The 21,822-nt window shown below is 42.0% G+C and overlaps 1 protein-coding gene across 51 annotated transcripts in view; it reads right to left on the bottom strand.

Moving 5' to 3' along the window:
- Lrrfip2 (LRR binding FLII interacting protein 2) overlaps positions 1-21,822 on the bottom strand; it is a 101,363-nt gene that overhangs the window by 31,632 nt on the left and 47,909 nt on the right. For 27 of the 51 annotated variants that reach the window (NM_001395739.1, XM_063265276.1, XM_063265279.1 and 24 more), the window contains 2 exons: positions 4,022-4,066; positions 2,452-2,568 (listed from right to left, as the gene is read on the bottom strand). The exons of 4 other annotated variants lie outside the window; for them this stretch is intronic. In NM_001395739.1, the coding sequence (NP_001382668.1) occupies positions 2,452-2,568; positions 4,022-4,066 (162 nt within the window). Of the gene's footprint in view, positions 1-2,451; positions 2,569-4,021; positions 4,067-8,655; positions 8,746-10,917; positions 10,987-11,359; positions 11,602-13,648; positions 13,706-14,010; positions 14,059-14,690; positions 14,736-14,814; positions 14,866-16,454; positions 16,530-17,706; positions 17,773-19,428; positions 19,471-21,822 lie in introns of those variants that run through there. 20 more of the 51 variants (XM_008766619.3, XM_008766616.4, XM_008766625.4 and 17 more) reach the window with 7 other exon arrangements.

The following is a 21,822-nucleotide window of genomic DNA, read 5'->3' as shown; positions in this document are numbered from 1 at the left end:
AGAAAGAGAGGGAACTTATACACAATGAAAACCATTTCCAACGATTCTGAGGACACATTTAAGTGATGACAAGAGCACCTGCTCCAAAAGTTTCCATAATATCTTTTAAAGATTTATTTATTATATATAAGCCCACCCTAGCTGTCTTCGCACACACACCAGAAGAGAGCATCAGATCCCATTACAGATGGTTGTGAGTCACCATGTGGTTGCTGGAAATTGAACTCAGGACCTCCGGGAGAGCAGTCAGTGCTCTTAACCACTGAGCCATCTCTCCAGCCCCTCTATAATATTTTTTAAATAGGCCAATTTTTAAATGGAAAGTATTATTTCTTGTGTCCAGTCATGTCATGTACTGTCAAGGTGGACTATAACTGCATCAGGGCTGAGTGCAGCAATGACCCAGAATGGACGGTTGGAGAGCATCCTACTCTGTGCTTCCCCTGCTTGTCTCATCCCCTCTCTGATAGGTATGTGAGTCCTGCACTCATTGATTCATTCAACAACTACTTTGCTAGGGGGCCCATCAGGACCTCTTCCTCAGAGGCTATTCTTTCAAGGGTAAAACTACACAAATGCCAAGAACTATTCAGGCACTGCCTAAGTCCAAGGCTGGAATGGTGTCTCAGTGTCCTTCTGTCCCATGAGAATGAAGCCCCTAAAGGCACATCTTTTCCTTATGCATTTACGCCTGATAAATAGTAAGAGCTCAAAGAGCTCCCTTACCCTGCTGCTCTCCTCCCTGCTGCTGTCCTACAACTCCTCCTCTTCTACTGTCCTGCAATTTCACAAGCCAGGCACCTGCCCCAGTCCACAACAACCTCTTCTGCTACTCGGCAGTGGAAAGGCATGGCCACAGGCAAACCCTCCAGTTAGTCCAACCATTCTCCTCTTGACTCCCACACTGTTGTCAGCTGTTGTCTGTTCCCCTCAACTCTCAGCCTCCCTTTCCACCTGCTCAAGCCAACCCACAGAAATACAAGCAACCTCACTTTTACAAAAAGGGAAGGGAAGGAAAAAGGCAGCTTTCTGTTTGATACTCTGTCTCCTGACTCACTGCTTACTCTTACCTTAGAGTTACGAGTTCACATCAGGGCCAGTTTCTTACATGTTCCCTGAAAGCCTTCATCTGCCCACTTCACCCTCACTGTTCAAGCCCTGGGTGACATTCTCCCTCAGGACTGTGGCTAGGGTTAGAGTTACTTTTAAGAATGCAAATCAGGGGCTGGGAGATGGTTAAGAGCACTGACTGCTCTTCCAGAGGTTTTGTGAGTTCAATTTCCAGCAACAACATGGTGGCCCACAGCCATCTGTAATGAGATCTGATGCCCTCTTCTGGTGTGTCTGAAGACAGTGACAGAGTACTTACGTAAAATAAATAAATATTTTAAAAAGAATACAAATCAAGTCATACTGCTCTCCTATGCAATACAGCAGCTGTGATTTGTATCCCCACTGCCACCCTCCTGCTTTCTTTCATCAGCAATTCCTTCTTCCTTATCCTCCGGCAAGTGTTCTGTGCAATGGCCTTCAAGCTCTCTGAGCTCATCCAAGTGGGGCTCCCCTGCTTCCGTGCTTTCCTCATTTTTATCCCTCCTCCAAGTCTTAGCTCAAAGCTCGCTTCTCTGAGAAGCCTTTGCTATCTCTTTTCCTAGTCTGATGCGATGCCTTTCTAACTAATTTATCCTGCTTTCAGTACCACTGCATACGAGTAGCTGGTTCAACTGATGTGAATCAGTTTGTCTTTTCAAAGGACAGCGATCTCCTGAAGGCCAGATTATGCCTGGCTGTCTGCATGTCCACTGCCAAGTGTTTGAACACTGTGACTGAGTAAGCCAGGGAGTGAGCAAGCGAATGAGTATCTGTTCTCCCAGTCTCCATCCGTTCCTCAGAGAACAGACTCATCAGACAGACAGTCAAAAATAATTGCTTGGTGCATTCCCATCTTCAAAATAAAAGGCTCCGAAACTATGGAGACTCAACTGACGGATCCAGTCAACTTCCCGCTCGCTCAGGTACTTCGTCATCCACATATTCTACTTTTATTATGAAATACTGAGACCCTGGATTCAATTATCTAATAGGATAATGGCTCGAAAGACTAATGATTCCTTCTCGTAGTCCGTGGTTCTTTGTAAATCCAATTATTTTCCACTCAAAACATGGCAAGATCACTCTTAAAGAATTACTTTCATATAGATAACATAACTGCTTGGCCCTGGTAGAACCCATTACAATGCCATCAAATCTTCAGATGAAGAGTACTGAAGAAAAAATAATCTGAGCTGTTCCTCTCGGCTCTGAAATATCCAGGGAGGAGTTCTGAGCCCTGATGACCATGTGTTTACAGAAGCCCCATGTTGTTCCTCATAAGTCACAGAAGTGTTTAAAGTTCCGTGAACTACAACAAAACCAAAGCTGCCTTTCAAAGGCAGACAGACTGTGGCTTACCCGCAGTTCACTTAACGAGGTGTCTGGGTCTATTAAACTACTGGTGTCCCCACTACCCCGTCTGGATGAGTTTCCGCTTAGAGGTGTTGTTGCTGACGCAGAATTTCGAGATGAGGGCTGAAAAAGAGGGGGAAAAAATGACACTTGTGAGCTGTGTTGTCACAAATGTTTGCTGTGAAGATGAAGCAAGGGGCAGGCGGAGCAGTGGGGACAGTTGAAAGCCCTGGATGAACACTAATAATGCAGCCAAAAGGGGCAATTGCAACCCATGCTGGCCTCAAGCACAGATGCGCTGTCAGGCTAACAGTTGTTTGAGAACTAATGTCTAATTAGTACTTCCCGACCTGGTTCCTAACATTGCTTAAGCATCCCACCTTTGCTAAGAAAGAGGAACTATTTTTGGCTAAGAGCAGGAACATCGTGTACTGCTATGATTTAGCCTGTTCTTCCCAAAGCCACACTGTCAACTAATAGACAGCAGAAAACGGCCTAGAAGACTTGTCGAGAGCCACATGAAACCACTTCAGATGTAGCTGATCCCAGTGAGATATAAAATGTACACCAGACTTTGAAAGCTTTCTGCAGAAAAAACAGTGGGCAAAATGCACCTCGGTCATCTTGGTGGAGTGTCACTGGCGGCTGCAATAGTCTGGGCAAGGTCAGCCCCATGCCACATATAAAGACCCTGACTCAAACATCCCAAAACTAAACTTTTTTTTTTTTTTTGGTTTTTTTTTTCGGAGCTGGGGACCGAACCCAGGGCCTTGCGCTTGCTAGGCAAGTGCTCTATCACTGAGCTAAGTCCCCAGCCCCAAAACAAAACATTTATGTTGAGTCTATATTGAAATGTGTTGGTTATTTGGGTTGAATATTATTTAAATTTTGCTTTTTCTAGAGTGTGGCTGAAAAATTAAAATCACATAGGCTTATAGTTCTGCTCTGCATTATAAAATTTAATACAGCACAACATTTTCCTGACATCTTAAAAAGATGTTTGGAAGCTGGATGGTGGTGGCACATGACTTTAATCCCAGAACTTGGGAGGCAGAGGCAGGCTGACCTGGGTAAAATTGAGGCCAGCCTGGTCTACAAAGCGAGTTCCTAACACAGACAAACTCTGTCTCAAAAAACCAAAATAAAAGAACCACCACCAAAAAATTGTTTAGAAAAATGAACCTTTACTGCAGAGGCACTTGCTCCTCCACAAGGAAGCTATCCTGGTTTCCTTATAGAAGTGATTCATCTAAAGAAAAAGATCAAAAGTATGAGTTTGTTGGTCTATTCCTAGACATTTGGTTTTCGTGTTTAATGGCTTCTCAATGTCAGTTTTCAGAGACTGGGACTCAAAGCAGTAGCCAAGAGCTTTAGGATGACGTCCAGTGAAATGCACTCTTCTCTCCTCGCAGGACTTTCACATGATCTAAAGCTGCAGGAATCTTGAGAGGTCAAGGACAGGAAATAGACGATGGGAAGATGCTCTGTTGGCCAATTGTGCTCAACGGAGTGAAAGAGTCACAGGAAGCAGGGGGCTGACCTTGAGAACTCTGTCCATCAAGAATTTTATACTCACTCTTGTGTAATTTTCAGCATACTGTTTGTCAGATTTTTCATCCAACTAGAAAAAAATTAGAGATAAAAATCAAGAGGACGTTCAGCATTGTTGACTTGTTTTGAGGGGAGAGGAGCAATCTCAATGGTGTGTTCTAAGTTCATTGACGTGCGGAACCAAAGTAAATACATTAAAACTAGAACAAACGTTATGACAAAGTGTCAAGAACTTTTAGTTTGTATCCTAAAAAAGATAGACCAAAGCAAGCAGCATAGATTCAAAATTTTAGTTTAGACAGATTTTTCTTTTTATGGTATTTAAAATACATTAAGGAAAACTACATACAAACCTCGGCATGAACACTGCAAACATCAATACAAAATATAAACAGTAAGATACAGAACAATGCATAACACTATGCAGTGACAAAAAGGTTATATGAGCTTTTCCTTTTTCACAGCAAACTCAAAGTACAAAAGGGTACAAAAATTGGCCTTTCCCCCGCCAAGCCCTGTTCTACAAAGGACAATCAACCCACGTCTCTCAGGATCTCAACAATGTTATAGACACCTTCTCTAGCTCCTTCCCCTGCTTCACTCTTCTTCACAGAATGTCTTATTCCCACACTATTACACTGATCCATTTGTTGGTTGTCTGATCTCTGTCATGCAAGCCTTATGTCTACACAGACTTTCTGTACTTGAGGAACAAGGACCAGCACCTAGTGTATAAGGGCTCAGAATACCCATCTGTCCTCAAGGACTTCACGTTTTAGTAGCATCACAGTAGCAGGTCATCTCAACATGTGACATGCCAGTCAGACTACCCTGCCTTCTGCTGCTAAGCCTCACTTTTTCTAGCCTCCCAGACCTGCTACAAGAAGGAAAGTCCCTTACAGACCTAGTCCAAAACCCTAGTTTTAGCAAAGGGGAGAAATAGAGGAGGGAGACTTTGCTGGAGGTTGAGCTGTCAACAAAGGTCTCAGCGAGGTCTGACCGTGCTTCATGAACTACAGCACACATCTGCTTGTATACACTGTTAACCACACTGAAAAGGTAAGAGCAACTTCACAGCAAATAGAACAGCCACAGCCCTGAGCACTGAGGTCACCCTTGCCGGCCCATCTGCAAAGAGGAGTGAAAACTTTCTTCAGGTGGCTGCTAAAACAGGAAACACCAGCGTTCACTCTGCTCAGATCACTTTACTCCAACTTCCTCACATTCGAAAGGTTTTAGCGTATTTTTTATTATCCAGTTATCATGTTTAATAAAGACCTTTTACGGGGCTGGAGAGATGGCTCAGTGGTTAAGAGCACTGACTGCTCTTCCAGAGGTCCTGAGTTCAATTCCCAGCAACCACATGGCGGCTCACAACCATCTGTAATGGGGTCTGATGCCCTCTTCTGGTGTGTCTGAAGACAGCGACAGTGTACTCATAAACAAAATAAATAAATCTTTTTTTTTTTTTTTTTGGTTCTTTTTTTCGGAGCTGGGGACCGAACCCAGGGCCTTGCGCTTCCTAGGTAAGCACTCTACCACTGAGCTAAATCCTCAGCCCCATAAATAAATCTTTTAAAAAAAAAATAAAGACCTTTTACTCAGTTCTCTATCAGTAATACAAATGCTGGGTTTTAACGTTTTATTTTTTACTGTAATATTTCTTACTGTAATATTTTCAAGAGGAATCATTTTAATTTATTTGGATTTACTTAAAAATAACATCAAATGTTACACAATAAGCAAGCAGTGACAGCTGGAATTTTAATATTGCCACTGTCTGCTGTACATGAGGAAAATTCCTTCTCAGTCTGCTCTGACGAAAAGCACTGTCCGAGAGTTAATATCATTCAAAGCCAAGAAGGGTAGTTTCTTAAACTGCCTTACTCCTCTAATTCATTTCTGCTAATACATTAATGAAAAAAGAAGTATTCAAAATTCAGTCTAGTCCATCTGAAATCCTTCTTCATATCACCTCTCTTATAAAAAATGGCCCCCAAACTGACCCACTTTTCCAGACCATCACTAGGTTATGGATAATCGCACATTTCAGAGACCACATCGCTGAAGCAACACAATGCTGACTACAGTGCTCACTGTATTCTGACAGTCCAACTCAAACTGATCATGAGCCAAACCTGAGCAACCCTTAAGGCAGCATGAAGCAGCCATGCTGCAGTCTGAGCGTTTCGACTCAGCCGGATGCTGCTTCCAGCTCACTTCTGAGACTCGCACTGTAAAGCTTCCGGAGACTCTGAAGGTGGACTGCCATGACAAGCAATGTTTACAGTGAAGACTGAAAGGACCTGCCAGACCCTGAAATGGCTTTTTAAAGCAATAAAATATACTCATGCTCAAGGTATAAAAGTACGCGCCAAATAAAATGCTTCCAGTGTGGTTTGTTAAATGTAGTCATTGAATCACAGTTGCCGATTAACTTCTAATAAATGTCCTTCATTTGAAATATTTGGAGAAAAGTGTTTCAAATTTAGAATTTTTTTCAATTGTGGAAATAATTTTATCTCTTGGGGATGGTACCCAAATCTAAACAGAATATACCTGTATTTCACACTTTATGTATGACAGTTAAAGTTAATTTTATAATTATTTTTAGTGTAACTTAAGTTTGAATGCAACACGGCTTATAAAACACCATGTCAATATTCAACAACCTTTAGATTTTAGAACAAAATGACTTTTGAGTTTTTCTACTAAAAATACTCAACCTAATAATAAAATCATCTAAAAGTTGTTTAAAGAAAAAACCTCACAGAAAGTGGATCTGATTCCATAATCATAGAAAGGAAAGGAACAGTGACTTTAATAATTTCCTGAAATAAACCTGGCCAAGGATCTCTCTCAAAAGCAGATGCAATGAGTACTAGATCAGCACTCTTAGACTCTTCATTTTCCTTTACTCTCGCCTGGCCCACAGAGTAAGGCAAGAGGTTACAGCATATGAGCCCTGTAGTTTTGTGGAACTGGCTGGCGCCTTTTCCAGCGTCTCTTGGGTCCAGGGTATCACCCTGTGAGCATATAGTGTGCCCACAACACAGCAGCTGGAAGGCACCTGTCAAAGGCAGAACTGGGGACAGTGAAGGATGTGCAATGCAAATCCCCTTTTCATTTGCTCCAATGAGGTGAAGTGAAGCATACGCTTTTTAAGCTAGAGGGTCGCTTGTTTAGAGGACATCATCAAAAGGCAAAAGTAACTATTTTATAGGCACTTAAAATACAAAATGCAATGACTCACAGGCTACACAGTAACAAGAATCCTTGGAAAACCCCGTCCTAGACAATCTTTTGCTTACATTGAAGAGTTATTTAATTAATAGAGGCGGGAAGAGACAAATTGTGAAGTTCTTCATTTCTACATAATTACTAAAGCGAACTGATGTACAAAGGCAGAAATGAAGCTATGGAGAGAACAGGAATGTAGAGTAAATGCAATTGTATTTATGGGAGGAAAGCAGGTACCAGCGGACCAATGGCATGGCTCCCTCAGCAGGTAGGCACTAGCCACTGAGCATCATGACGTCTGCCCACCCCCAGGACTACATGAAAAGAGAACTCCTGCGAGTCATCCTCTGACCCACACACATGCTCCATGCCAATGCTCACATACACAAAATAAATTAAAATGTTCCCAAAATTAAAACGAGGTTACCAAGCAGGTTAATAAAATGGACAGCATCTCAGAGAGTAATTGGAAACCACCTTTCAATGTGGACAAAATCCTTGGTTCAATCCACAGCAAGAAGAGACTGCTGTACAGCCAGATTTAAGAAGCAGTAATGTGGAGTAATTAGGACTGCAATTGAAATCATTGAAATTATTTTCTAGGACTAAAATAATTCAGAAATAGCTACTTCATACCATAAGGGAAGTGCTAATAAGAACCAATCTTTGCATTTCCAGAACGGCCACTTCTCATTCCCTCCAAAGTGCTGGGCGATTAGAACGGGGCTTGTCTGTATGGTGCAAGCCAGGGGAGGGGAGGCTAGAGAGATGAGCCCAGAAGGCAGCTCACACTGTACCTAAATGGTGAGTGCCAGGGGTTGCCATGGAAATTCTGCTTCTATGCAGTCCTCACAGCTGGAAACTACTAGGAAGGGTACCTCAGACCAACAGCAGAGTCCACTTTAAAACAGAAAATCAGTGGCATTTTACTAGGTAACATTTTATTATTCAGCTTTTAAAGTCTAACCATCATTTTAGAGCTTTATCAAAAGCAAGAAGGGGGCAAGGAGTGAACCAGAAGCATCTGAATATGGGCCAAGTATGAGGGGCTATTAGGAAAGTACTTATTTCCTTAGGAGTGGTCTGTTAGGTATGCATATCAAACTGACTAGGAAATGACATGATTAAATGGATTGGCTCTAGAATAATTCAGAAAAAAAAAAAAAAACAGTGAAAAACATCCCAAACACGATAAGCACTGATATCGGGACTCACCGAAAATGCTGACAAGCTCTGAGGGATTCCACAGGGTAAGAGGGAAAGGGTATTTTAAGCACATTTTAACAAACATATTCCAAAATACTTCTGTTTCATGTTAATATGTTCGAGTAAGTTAGAGACCTAACTTTAAAAAGAACTAGGACACATGCTGTTAGTCACAGGGCTGCACCAACACAAGGAACCCATGCAGTCACTCACGCTGGTCAGGTCTGCGATGCCGGCATCGTCCACCTCAGAGACAATGCTTCCCCTACGATTGGAGCGACTAAAGTAATCAGCAGCAGAAACCTTTCAGCCAGAGAAAACGAAACGCTTTAAAGTCAGAAAGGAAGAAAGAGCACTAGCTAAGAGTGGGAAATTGTATGCCTCTTTTAATATGATGTTTGATGAAGTAGCATGAAATGAAAAAAACTTTTACATTAACTTATTTTGAAAAGCAAAAAAGGCCCTGGGTTCGGTCCCCAGCTCCGAAAAAAAAGAACCAAAAAAAAAAAAAAAAAAAGAAAGAAAAAAGAAAAAAGAAAAACAAAAAAGGAAAGAGGTACCTGAGTGAAGTCACATCTCCTAAAACAAGCCTTCTGCAGCATCAAATGCAATTCTGTGGTTCAGAAACCACTCCCTGCCTGAGTTCACGACACGCAAACCTTGCGTGCTGAAGGCCCTGGGAACCTTTGACTAAGGAGGGCAGTTTTCCAGGCTATTATCAAACCTCTACTATATTCTACAATATTTTAGCTCATTATAGCTATCAACTCTGGCAATACTCAATGTCCACAACAATTCCTTCCTTTTCACAGTCATTATATCAGGAATCGTTGGACAAAACAATGAAGATTGGCCTGGAAAGTCCCTTCCCCTGCTCTTCCAGCAGCTGAGTCTCTCGAGTGAGAAGTCACCGTCTCTGAAGACTCTTCCAAGGTCAATCTCACATGACCGCCCCAAGGCGCTCCACCATGTGCACCTGCTTTCTCACTCTTGAGCTATCTTCACCTGGGTTCCTTCATCACTAGTTTACTGCTGTGTCTTTAATAGGAGATAAGCTCAGAGATCTGTCCTCCTTGACTTGACGCATCACTCCTAGCACTTAACAGTGTCTCAGGTATAGCAGGCACCTATCAAATGCCTATCCCCACTCATCAGTTAATCTGTCTGTCTGTTTGTTTGTCTTGAAACAGAGTTTCTTTGATTAGCCTTGGATGTCCTGGAACTCACCAGGCTGGCCTCAAGCTCAGAGATCTGCCTACCTGTGCCCCAACTGCTGGGATTAAAGGTGTGCAGCAGCGCCTGGCTTCATCGGTTATTCTTACTTAAGCTGTCTGCCTTGCTTTAAAACTCCTCACCAAAAAGTGAATTCAGAAACCCATCCACAGGGACAAAATACCCTTAAAAGTATGAAGCCTGCTAAAGGCCAACAAGAAGCAATAATATTTTTATTCTTTAAAATAGTATTACAACTTGACTTATATATACTAATATTTAGTAGCACCTACTACTATTTAGAAGTTTGGAGGTTATCTTCCATAGTATCCACTGAGTACATACACTAAGCCCAACAGAGTAGACAGCCACTAGATCTCCACTGTACAAAAACAACCAGGAGGCTGTGGAGGTCAAGGCCAGCCCAGCATCGTCACTGAACAGCGCCTACCCTCGCCATTCCGCTGCTTCCGGGTGCTTCCAGGTGCTGTGACTTTTATTTCTAGTTCAGCTATGAGTGGGAGCGTGACCTGGTTTGCTGAGGGACCACACCTGCTTTAATTAGATGAATTTAATCTCATCAACATGTGGTGCTCCCTTCTGAGAACTGTGGGTTTATAATCATCCACACTAATTCAGCTTGCACTAAGTGGACCACTTGTTTGGAAGGAATTACAGCTTCATAGGCCTCTTCTAGCTCCAAGTTGACAAATCATCTTCTACTCTATAATTTCCACATCATTTCCTTATAGAGAACAAAATTGTCATTCAGGAAAATTTCCAACTTCTTTAAAGAATAACCTGAAGCTGTTATAGCATCTACAATGATAAGTTAGGTAAACGTCTGAACTGATGTTTTAAAATCTTGCCATTAACAGATAACAAGGGTCACAGTCTTAAGATCTGGACACACACTGGCTTAACTTACATACAAGAAGCAACAGGTGGCTTCAAGTTATAAGCACTGTAAGATAGTACAAGTGTGACTCTCACTTGAGAGGCTCATTTTAGAAAATAAACAGATAATCAGGTATGCATAAAGAAAACAAATAAAATGAAAGTTTTTCAATAAAGGATTTGTACATAAAACATGTGAATCTATGATTCATTCTCAATAACACTTTACAAAGCAAGCTGGCCCCATAAGCTGTATGTAAGGAAAATGTTCTCTTTGTCAAATGCATATTTTACTTGGCAGCAAATCACATAGCCGTACACTGTTGTGATGTAAAAGCTGTTTGTTTGCATGCAGACCATGCTCACCAAACTCTCCCTTCGCCCACGACTGGCACGATCAGAAGACACAATGCTTGCGGTGTCATCATCGAAGGGCTACAGAAAGTAAAGCAAATTCAGTTCTCCGCGGGTCTCACTGATTGTGAACACACTGGGACAGGCAGTTCAAGAGGCCACTCTCCATGAGCAGTCGGCATGGGCCGGGGTGCAGCATTAAAGAGATAAGCTGCTATCCTTAAACAAAAATACTTCCCAAAAGCACAGCAAATAGAGTAAAACTCTATCTTTTATCTAAGTTTAATGATGGTGAGGGTATGAGTAAACCAGACAAGACCAGCTAGAGAAGACTTGCAGATCTGTGTGGACCCGTAAGAGGGTAAGAGGTCAATAAATACACTTAAGATTTCAATTTGGGAAAGAAAAAAATGATGTTTTAAAACAAAATAACATATGTCAAAGAGGTTCCTACCAGCAAAGCTCTGAGGCAGTGACTCATTTCCTGGCTCTCATTCCTATGCAGCTAGCAGTGCCGGTTATCCCCTTCACAGGGCTGTGTTCTTCCCACTGCATTGGAGAACTCATCTTTGGTACAAGTAAGTCTCCTGTCTCCATTCTGATGTCATTAAGATGCCATTCTGGCATCACTATGGCAGAAATTCTGAACCTAAATGGCAAATGAACTAGAATCTAGCCAGCTCACAAGAACAGGAGCCACACTAATTTTAAAGTGTGCTATCAAAAAACTATGCCAGGGGAGGTTGGGGATTTAGCTCAGTGATAGAGCGCAAGGCCCTGGGTTCGGTCCTCAGCTCTGGGAAAAGAAAAAAGAAAAAAAAAAAGTATGCCGGGGAGGCTATATTTGGCCTATTAAAAATATCACCAGGTCTGAAAACTGTCAAGTAGAATTTGAGGATACAGTGGGTTAAAAGAAAATGTCCATCTTTTGTGAAAAAGCCTGTATCCCCTAAACACACATGTTAGTTTTCATTACATATAGGAGTGGAACTCTGAGATCTGCAACTCAGATGACCATAACTATAAACATAAACATGAAAGAAAGCCCAGAATATTCATATTTTACCTGCTATAAAGTAATCCTAATGATTATTAATAATAATTTCTCCAATTTGGGATAATCTGTAAGAATAACAATACAGTATACCTAAAGTTATCATTTGTTTGGGGAATGTAAATTAGTATAGTCCTTTTTAGTTGTCAATATATGGACATAGATAGCAAAATGAAAGCAGATATGCTCTAAGCCTGGTGGCCAGCACCTTTAATCCCAGCACTAGGGAGGCAGAAGCCAGTGGACCCCTGAGCTTGAGGCCTGTTTAGTCTACATACTGAGCTACAGACCACCCAGAGCTACACAGAAAGAACCCACCTTAGAGTACAAGGGCTGAGAGATGGCGCCACACTTAAGATCACTCCCTGCTCTTGTAAGGGACCAGGGTTTGATTCCCAACAGCCACATGGTAGCTCATAACCTCCTGTAAGTACAGTTCCAGCTTCCAAGGGCACAGACATGCACATAGTACACACACATATGTGTAAGGCAAAACATTTATATGCATAAGACAAAAATAAATATTTTTAAACAATGCATATGCTCTTAAATTCCTATTATTTCCTGATAAACAATTTGTCTTCCTGAAATACTCATGTACGTATATACTCTGTGTTTCTGCAAATGTGTGCATGTACAAGGGAGAGAAAGTTAAAGAGTGTGTGTTCATCACAGGGCTGGGGAGACGGCTCAATAGGTAAAGTGTCTGCTCTATAAGCATGGGGGCCTTCACTTAGATTCCCAGAATCCATGTCAAAGCCAAGGTGAACTATGTGCACTGGGTACAGTGGCTCTCTGGCTCACTAGCCATCCAGTCTAGCCAAAACAGTGATCTCCAGGTTCAGTGAGACTCCATCTAAACAAAGACACCTGACACTGACCTCTGACCTCTGTATGTGAATGCACAGCTCATGTGTACACACAGATAATGTCTGACCATCTAAATGACCATCAATACTAAAATGATTTTAGAATAATATCTATGCCTTTCTGGCACAGTACACTGACATTAAAAAGATTTGATAATATGTAACTATCTCAAAGTGGTAATAATTGAAAAGGGGTGTAACTTACTGTTAAAAAAATGTCAAAATAAGGATGCTATGAATCTGTGTGCACTGACACAGCATGCTTTAAGAAGCAGAGAGGAGTAACACACACTGGAAAGGAAGCCATTTGTTGTCAAAGTGAAAAGCACTCATACGTCTCAAAAACATCTCTGAAAGTACACATGTGCACAGGTTCCGTGTTACTCTGGACTAACATTACTTACTCATAAACTACAAAACAAACTAACATTCCAGAAAGAGCAAGTTGTTGTCCATAATGAGTTTAAGAGTTGGTTGTTTCCCCTCTCGCACCACTTCCCAGCCAGAGGGCTTAGTGATGACGTAGATGGCAGCAGAGGGACATATGCAGGAAGGCCAGAGCAGCACAGCCAACAGGAACAGCACTACTTGAAAGACAATGTGTTCTCATGAAGCAGTACGAAAGCTTCAAGGCTACTCAATGCCTCAGCTCTAGACTCAGTTAAGCAATTACTTGGGTCCACACAAAAACAGTCAGTTAGCATGTTAGTACTTGATTTGTATGGACTTGGGAGCACACAATCCATGCACAAGATGGTGAAACACATCACTCCATCCCAGCGTGTGACTGCAGAGCATGCGGAGAGAGACACGAGCTCACCACAGGACTGCTTCTGGAGGAACTTGCTCTGGATGAGCAGTAACTGTATTCGGACGGCTGTGAAGTTTCCAAGAAGAAAAACTTTACAAGGTCAGCTCAGTTCCTCTGCTCGAGTACAGTAACCCTACCCTTAACAGTTGATGCCCAAGGTGAAAATAGCTGCTTTCCTTGGTCTGACACCCACCTCACACCCACACTACATTGGGAGGAAATGCCCCAGTTTCTCTATAGACTCTCCTCAGATGTTAACTCAGAACTTCTAGTTAGTCACCTTCTCATAACTGGCTGAGTGAATGGGTCGTGACTTGTAATATAGGACCTGTCCTTCCTATATCCCTCCCCCTCTCCTCATTTAGACTTACAGTTCGCGAACCGTAAGGGTTATATAATCCACCACCATGCAATGACGCCTGAAGAACAAAAGAATATTACTTATCTGTTCAGCACTGGAGTTGTTTTAAAAATAGCTTCAGTATTTCGGAACTTCATAATTTAAAAAGTGTTAAGAGATAGTGTGTTATACTCACTTACATACATGGTTCATTGTATCAGTTTCATTATAGCCTCATCAATATAGTTGGTTAGAAAACACACCGCAGTATTTTCTTTCGCCCTCGTGTTATAACATGAGGAAGCAAACAGGTATAAGCACTCCTGGGGCTCCAGTCTGAAACTGGTCACAGAACAACAAAAGGCAGAAGCCCCAACAACTGACATGTCACACAAAGCTATTGGTTATGTTTTAGTTCAACCTGCTTAATAGATTTTTGACTGCCATAGCAGAGGGTCATAACCGCAGCCAAAGAAAACTATGCCCAAAAGAGCCTGTTTCCTAGGAGGAAACAGATTCTAAATGTGAGCCACCAGATGTCGTCCATTTCTACAGTGCCAAAGAACAGGATTATTTTTCATGCTCATCAGGTTTTACATCCTAAGCACAGGCAGCGTAGACTGCAGGGCACGTGGAGGAAGGCCACACAGCTCAGCAGCCAACAGTGGCCCTACTGCAGAGCAGAGCACACTGGAAGGAGGAGGTACAAACCAGACTGGAACTTCTCAGCAGACCAGAAGTTACAGTAGGGGAAGCCTATGGAAAAGTGCACTAGTCAGACCTAAAGCAAGGCGAGGGGAGCTGTGACAGCCACGCGTCCTTGGAGAGTACTGACCCTGCTCTGACTCTTGGATGTCCCCATCGGCTCACTACACAGAGAAGAAGACTGCAAGAGAGGCAGAACAACAGGAATAAGCAACAACAAAGGCAGGAGCAGGCACTCACCGTCATGCAAGCAGAAGACTTCAAGTTATGATTTTTGATTCCATAAGTCACTAGCCAGTCCAAAGCAAGTCAAAGTAGTATAAAAACATATGAAATAAGAAAAAAGTCACTAAGAACTTTCTGAATGCTAACTGTTAAAGGTACGAAAGAAAATCACCTCCAAGGATTGTCCATCAATATGTCTATAACCTTTCTATTATAAAATTATTGGCAGGGTAAGAGACGAGGACCCAGCCATGCACTGAAGAAAGGGGCCCCCAGCACTGGGAGTGCATCAAACTGTGCTCTCAGAGCAGTCACCAGTAGCTCCTGGGGCCCTATTAATGCTTTTGTGACAGACTCACAGTGGACACAGCATGACAGTTAACCAGAGAAGCCGCACTGGCCAGCTGAGTCCATTCACTAAAATCACTCTTTATAAAGAAATTACGTCTCTCCCTGCTGTCACTTAAGACACAATTTTCAGGTCTTTTCTCCTAAACCTCGACAAACAAGAATAGTGACACTATGTGTGCAGGCAAATTTTTAAGTTGATAGCATTTTCAGTGCTCAAAATTGAATCGAGAGCCTTGCATGTACAAATGAATTATAATATCAGAGAGATTTGCCCCCATTCCTCAATACTTTTCACTGCACTAGGCATCACGTTAAAGCACGCTTTCAATGTTAAATGCCAGGCAGTTTTGGCACAGCCTTTAATCCCAGCACTTGAGAGGCAGAGTTAGGCAGATCTTTGATTCAAGGCCACCCTGGTCTACAGAATGAGTTCCAGGGCAGCCAGGGCTACACAGAGAATCTTTGTTGTGAAAAACTATAAAAAAAGAAAAGTTAAATGTCTTGAAAAAAAAAAAAGTTTCTACCTGCCTGCGGTGATGTGGGTAGCTGAGGCAGGATGACCAAGCTTTGGCTACAGAGACACACCATGTTTCAAAATCCAACAAAACAAAACAAAACAAGCAAAAACACAAAACAGACAAAAAAGAAAAATGGTATTCTAACATTCCATTAATATTCTAACAAATCATAACATCCGCCTCATGGCCATCATATGTGTAGCTTATATTCTTGCATGTAAACTTTTTAAAAGTGTACCTAGCAGTGAGGGTATTGATGCCTATTGTTTACTCTGCAACCAATCAAAAGACTGCACAGAAGCTGGACATGGTGGTCCCACCTTACTGCCAACCACTGAGAGCTTGAGTTTGAGCTCGGGCTACGTAGACAGTGAGCCTCTGCCTACAAACACAAAACCCTAACATGCAGGGAATGCTATGGCTAAGGAAATGACCTATAGAACCTTAGCGGTAAGAAGGTGATGTTCACTAAACCTTTTCCGGTTTGAAATTTTTCCTTTCAAGCATGGTAATTTAACAGCTCTCTCCAAAGACACACTCAGGAAGATTATATATGACTCAATACCAAAACTGGCATATATCCAAACCATTCAGGGATTAGTTACAAATAGTAAGGATGCAAAATGGGGGTTAGAGATGTATTAAGATACATGAGAACAAAAATCTTCAGACAAACCCGGAAATAGTAGGTAGAGGCAGGTTTGCTATGTCTAAGACTGCTATAGTTTCTCTGGTCAAAGTAGAGGCCACTCTGCAAAAAGCAAAATTTAATAGTTTTCTTAGGATCCATGTTTTTGATGCAACCACAACCAAGACAAACTTTGAACACATAGGCAAAATCTTGTACTGTACAGGTTCCTTTCCCCCCAGAGCAAGGAGAGCAATGGGTCACAGCAAAGACAGGGCAAACAGCAATGGTTTAAAATTTCTTAGAAAGGATGGGCATTAAAGGTCAACAACTTCAAACAAAGTCTTCCCTAATTATTACTATTTAAAGATCAGACAATACAGCTTCAAATAAAAATGAAACGCAAATCGCTCTGTAGGAAAGAGCCTGAAGGACCTAGGGCTGCCGTCTAATCACCACTTTTATAAACTACCGGGGTGCAGAAAGCCCTTCTTGGTAGAGGCTAAGCGCATGTATGGCGTCCCTGACTACAACCTCCCTTCTCTACTGCTGACACTACTCAAGGGCCTGCCCCTGCCCCACACCCTCTGAGCCCTGTCTTCTGCCATCTCTGCCACTCACAGCTCAACCAGGCACCTCAGCTCCTCTGCTCTGGCCACAAGAGTGGAGTGCCCCATCCTCCAAGGCCTCTCTAATCTGTTTTCAGCTACATCCCCCCCCCCAGCTCTCCCCTTCAGCTACATCCCCCCCTCCCCTTCAGCCACATTCCCCCCCTCTCCCCTTCAGCTACATTCCCCCCCTCCCCTTCAGCCACATTCCCCCCTCTCCCCTTCAGCTACATTCCCCTCCCTCTCCCCTTCAGCTACATTCCCCTCCTCTCCCCTTCAGCTACATTCCCTCCCTCTCTCCTTCAGGTACACCCCCCTCTCCCCTTCAGCTACATTCCCCCCCCCTCCCCTTCAGCTACATGCTCCCGAGGCTCCCATGGAATCCCAGAACTGGCAGGAAGCTGGAGACTACACTTCTGCCAATGCCACAAGAAGGAGAAAGAGGTGTTCCAAGCACCTCGATTCTGTAGCATTTGCTCTCTACAGAAACACTTGGTCAAGTGACTGAAATGGAAAGCCTATTTGTTCTGCGGTGTAAACACACGGGTGAAAGGGTCTATTACACACACCACTGTTTCTACCAGGAAGTATAGTCCAGGCTCCTACGAACAGACTCTGGGAAGGAAACCTACTCATAATTCGGTGCTATCCATAATGCCACAACTAGATCAGCCTTCGGAAGCAGAACTAACCAGTGGGTCTTTATGAGAACCAGAGGGTCGCTTCTTCATCCCAAGGCTGTGACTGTAAGAACGACTCTGGAAATACATATTGAAGTTAACTTTAGAGATCATATAGTGAAATTTTAAGAATGAAACTCATCATAAAGTAACAGCAAAAGTCCTATGATACAGAGCAGTACACACGCAATCTACTTCTTGTCTGTGAGTAGCGGACTCACTGAACTTGGAAGGCTGATGCATGTGGCCTCAAGCACGTCATTCTCTCTGACCTCTCCTTACGCACACCACGATCTAACCTGGTGTCTGGGCAGCTAAAGGAAACCTATTAGGACACAGAATCAGAGGGATGTCTGTGGAGACCTTCACTGCACCTTACTTGAGTTTCATCCCCCCACTTCCTTGCCTTGAGAATGCTGCATGTGGCGAGAATCCACCGCTACAGTCATCTTATCTAAAGTAAAAGCAAAGCTGTAGATGAACTTAAAAAAAAAAAAACATCATGGAGGCACTGCTGGAGACAGCATTCTTCTTCTGGATTCAGTTTATGTGTATATGCCACATGTGTGCACATGCCAAAGAGAGCATGGGTCCCTAGAACTTGGGTTATAGTGGTTGTGAGCCAGCCAACATAGATTCTGAGAACTGAAAAGCAGTAAGCACTCTTAGCCCTTAGACTGCACACTTAGACCAAGTTAGCAGATCAATGGTATATGCTAAGAAGAGCAATGTCTAAATATATGTTCTGAAGCTTACACAAAGTACTTTGAAAAGATGGTTTTAGATATAGATATATATCTCACTTTTCCTGGGGGGACAAAGGACAGTCCTGTTACTAACAGACAACCAGCAGACAATAAGCTCAACCTATGTAGTGAGACTGTGCCATTGCAAGTACCTAGACACCCAAGGGCAGCTACTTCACATTGAGTCAGATCCTCAGCCATAAGGATAAATGCATTTTCTTATTGTGAGTGTTCTTTTATACTTCACTATGAACATTCTAAGTGAAAACTAGGTAGTCCAGAAACTTGGGCAAGCTAAAAGAACCAGCTGCAACAAATTGCCCTGTGACCTCCACATATATGCCATGTGACACACATACACAGGTAAAATAAATAAGCATGAAGTTAAAAAAATAAGCAAACCAATCTTCCTGTGCAGCAGGTAAGCACAGGGTGCCAGGTCTTCTCTCAAAGACAGCTGAACTGCAACAGACCTTAGCAACATTCAGGGATCTTGGCTCTTACATTAAATATTTCAATCATTCGAGGCGATTTGGTTTGGTCTGGTCTGGTCTGGTCTGGTCTGGTCTGGTCTGGTCTGGTCTGGTTGGGTCTGGTCTGGTTGGGTCTGGTTTGGTCTGGTTGGGTCTGGTTTGGTCTGGTTTGGTCTGGTCTGGTTTGGTTGGGTTTGCTTTAATTTGGTTTGGTCTGGTTTGGTTCGGTTGGGTTTGTAGTACTGGGAAGCAAACCTACAGTCTTACAATGATAAACAAACAGCACTGACCACTGGGCGATGCTCCCAGTCCTGATCCTGAAGTCTCTGGGGAAAGCTATCGTTCCAGTAACAGATTGTGGCACAATTGCAGAAACAATGGTTTTTGTTTTGTTACATATCTTCCCCAAAAAGATCATAACAAAACCATGAAAGTTAGTCATAATCTATGATTAGCAACAACTGATGTTTAGAAAGTAAAACCTCACACTTAACACAAAGGCATGCATTACGTACTAATGATGAAACTCTTGATGATCTGTCCTTGATGGAATCATACTGCAGTTCAGAAAAGCAGGCAGGTTGGTTGTATCACCACAGTCAGGAACATATGAGAAAAAGCAACCTTGTCATTATTAAAACCAAAGCAGCCCTACTTCAAAAGCAAAAGATTATTAAATAGAAAAGCTATTATATTTGGATGTAACCTTTACTTATTCAGTAGAAACTGTTCCTGAACTGTCCGTATAACTAAAACTTTGTTTTATGCCAGGCACAGTTATTTGCACCCATAGCCCTATCTACTCTGGAGTTTGAGACAGATGTCATCCTAAACATCTAGAAGACTGTGCTCCCCACCCCTCTTGGCCTCACTTGGGATTGAACTTAGAGCCTTGTGCATGTTGTGCAAGCACTTTTGCCACTGAGATACACCTCAGTCTCTATTTCCCTAACAAAATTTTTATAACAAAACTCTGAAGCAGTAATGGTAAGATGGCTCGCTCTTAGAATATGACTGAACAGCACGTCCCAAGGAAGGCTTTCAATGTAAAGGAGAAACATCCTGAGGTCAAAGATGCTCTCCTCCTCATGTCTGTGGCTGCCAACACTGCTTGCCATCATTTGACAGACAGCCACACAAGGAGGAGCACTACCTAGTCTAGCTTGCAAGAGAATAATCCTGGACTCAGAGCAGGAGCATTTCTTTGAGCCTACTTAGAGACATACACCCTAAAATCTTATATCTTCATGACGATGCTCAACAAAATGAGAAGCTTGGCCAGAACAAAATATGGTATGCACAGTAGACAAACAACTGACATTAGATACGAATCAAAAAGTCACAGAAAACTAGCAAGACCAGAAAACCCACATTCCCATGTAGGAGCCTTTAAAAGAAAGGGAATAGAACATAGCTGTGTGAATTTAGTCTCCTAACAACGGTTCTTCAGCATCCTCCCAAGTTTTTAAACAATCTTACTTAAAGGTAAACATATATCACAAAGCATTTAAAAACACTATTTTGTAAAAATATCTTTCTTTTACATTTTTACACTGAGTTAGGGCATTAGATAATATTCAAAACCTTGACCCACAGTAGTGTTTTCCTAAATTTAAGTTGATTCCCTCTTGAAATCAATTCAGTGAGTTTAACTGGCAGGAGAAAAAAAAAAAAAACCCACAGGATGTTGTGCACAGAAGAGCTAACATCACTTCATAAGACTCAGCACACACCTGTAATCCCAACACTCAATAAGGAGGCTGAGTTCAAGGCCAGCCTAAGCCACTCAGTGTACCTTTATCTCAAAAACAAACCAACCAACCACATAAAATATACTTACATATAGATAGAGAAGTTTTATAAGTAATTTTCTGACCTGTGTTCTCAATGATACATACATACAGAGAGCTAGGAATCTGTATATATAGACTAGATAAAGGAATAAAATATATTTCTGCTGGAAATCATAATTTTATAAAGCTTAAAATAGTCTAGAAGATAAAAATATACAATTTAACTTTAGTAAGATATTAAAATACTAGTCAAATATAACAAGGCCTGTCTATTTGTATTTATTTAGACAGTCATTTAGAACATATATAGCAGAAACCTCAAAAAAGTATTCCACTTAATATAAGGCTGTTGTACAATTTTACCACTGGTATAAATTCACTGAAAATGCTGTGACATTTCTCTGAAAATCAAATCCCTTCTCTATAAAAGTTTTATTTCTTTTTCCTATTAAAATATTTCTTTAGGAAAAAAATCCATGACCAAGACATACAGTATTAAAGAGCATGTTCTTACACATAAATTATCCGACCCCAACAGTAAGCCTGCCTTTCCACCCTCTCTGTAGATGACAGGGTGTTTTAACAAGTAGAATCAAAAAAATTATCCCAATTTTTCCTTTTTTCAAAGTATAATGTGGGATTCAGCTAGCTTTAAAAATTCCAGGCTACATATAGCAGAGAAGTTCATAAAGTGGATATCAACAACTGGACACACACACACACACACACACACACACACACACACACACACAGAGCTTATCTGATAAATGGCAGCTGGTAGCCACTTAAAAATTATTTATCAAAAGAAGAAAAATTGGGAATATTAAGGACTCTGGATAAAACACTTCCATGTATGCTAGTGTACTCTATTTCTCCTAAAGAGCTTTGTCAGACATAGCCCATAGTCATCTGAGAGGAAAGGCCTGATTGAAAACTGCCTAGATCAATGGCCCGTAGGAACATGGTGGGGAAGTAGAAGGGGAGGGATGTTATCTTATTAACTGATGTGGGAGGAGGGCCCAGTGTAGGCAGCGCCATCCCTAGGCGTGAGACTATGAAGAAGCTAGCTAAGCATGTAAGCAAGCCAGCAGCAGCATCTCCCACGGTTTTGCTCCA

The sequence above is a fragment of the Rattus norvegicus genome, chromosome 8 (genome assembly GCF_036323735.1).
Source record: "Rattus norvegicus strain BN/NHsdMcwi chromosome 8, GRCr8, whole genome shotgun sequence".
Classification (NCBI taxonomy): domain Eukaryota; kingdom Metazoa; phylum Chordata; class Mammalia; order Rodentia; family Muridae; genus Rattus; species Rattus norvegicus.
The sequence above is the reverse complement of the archived record's forward strand: the minus strand, read 5'-3'. Positions and strand labels throughout refer to the sequence as shown.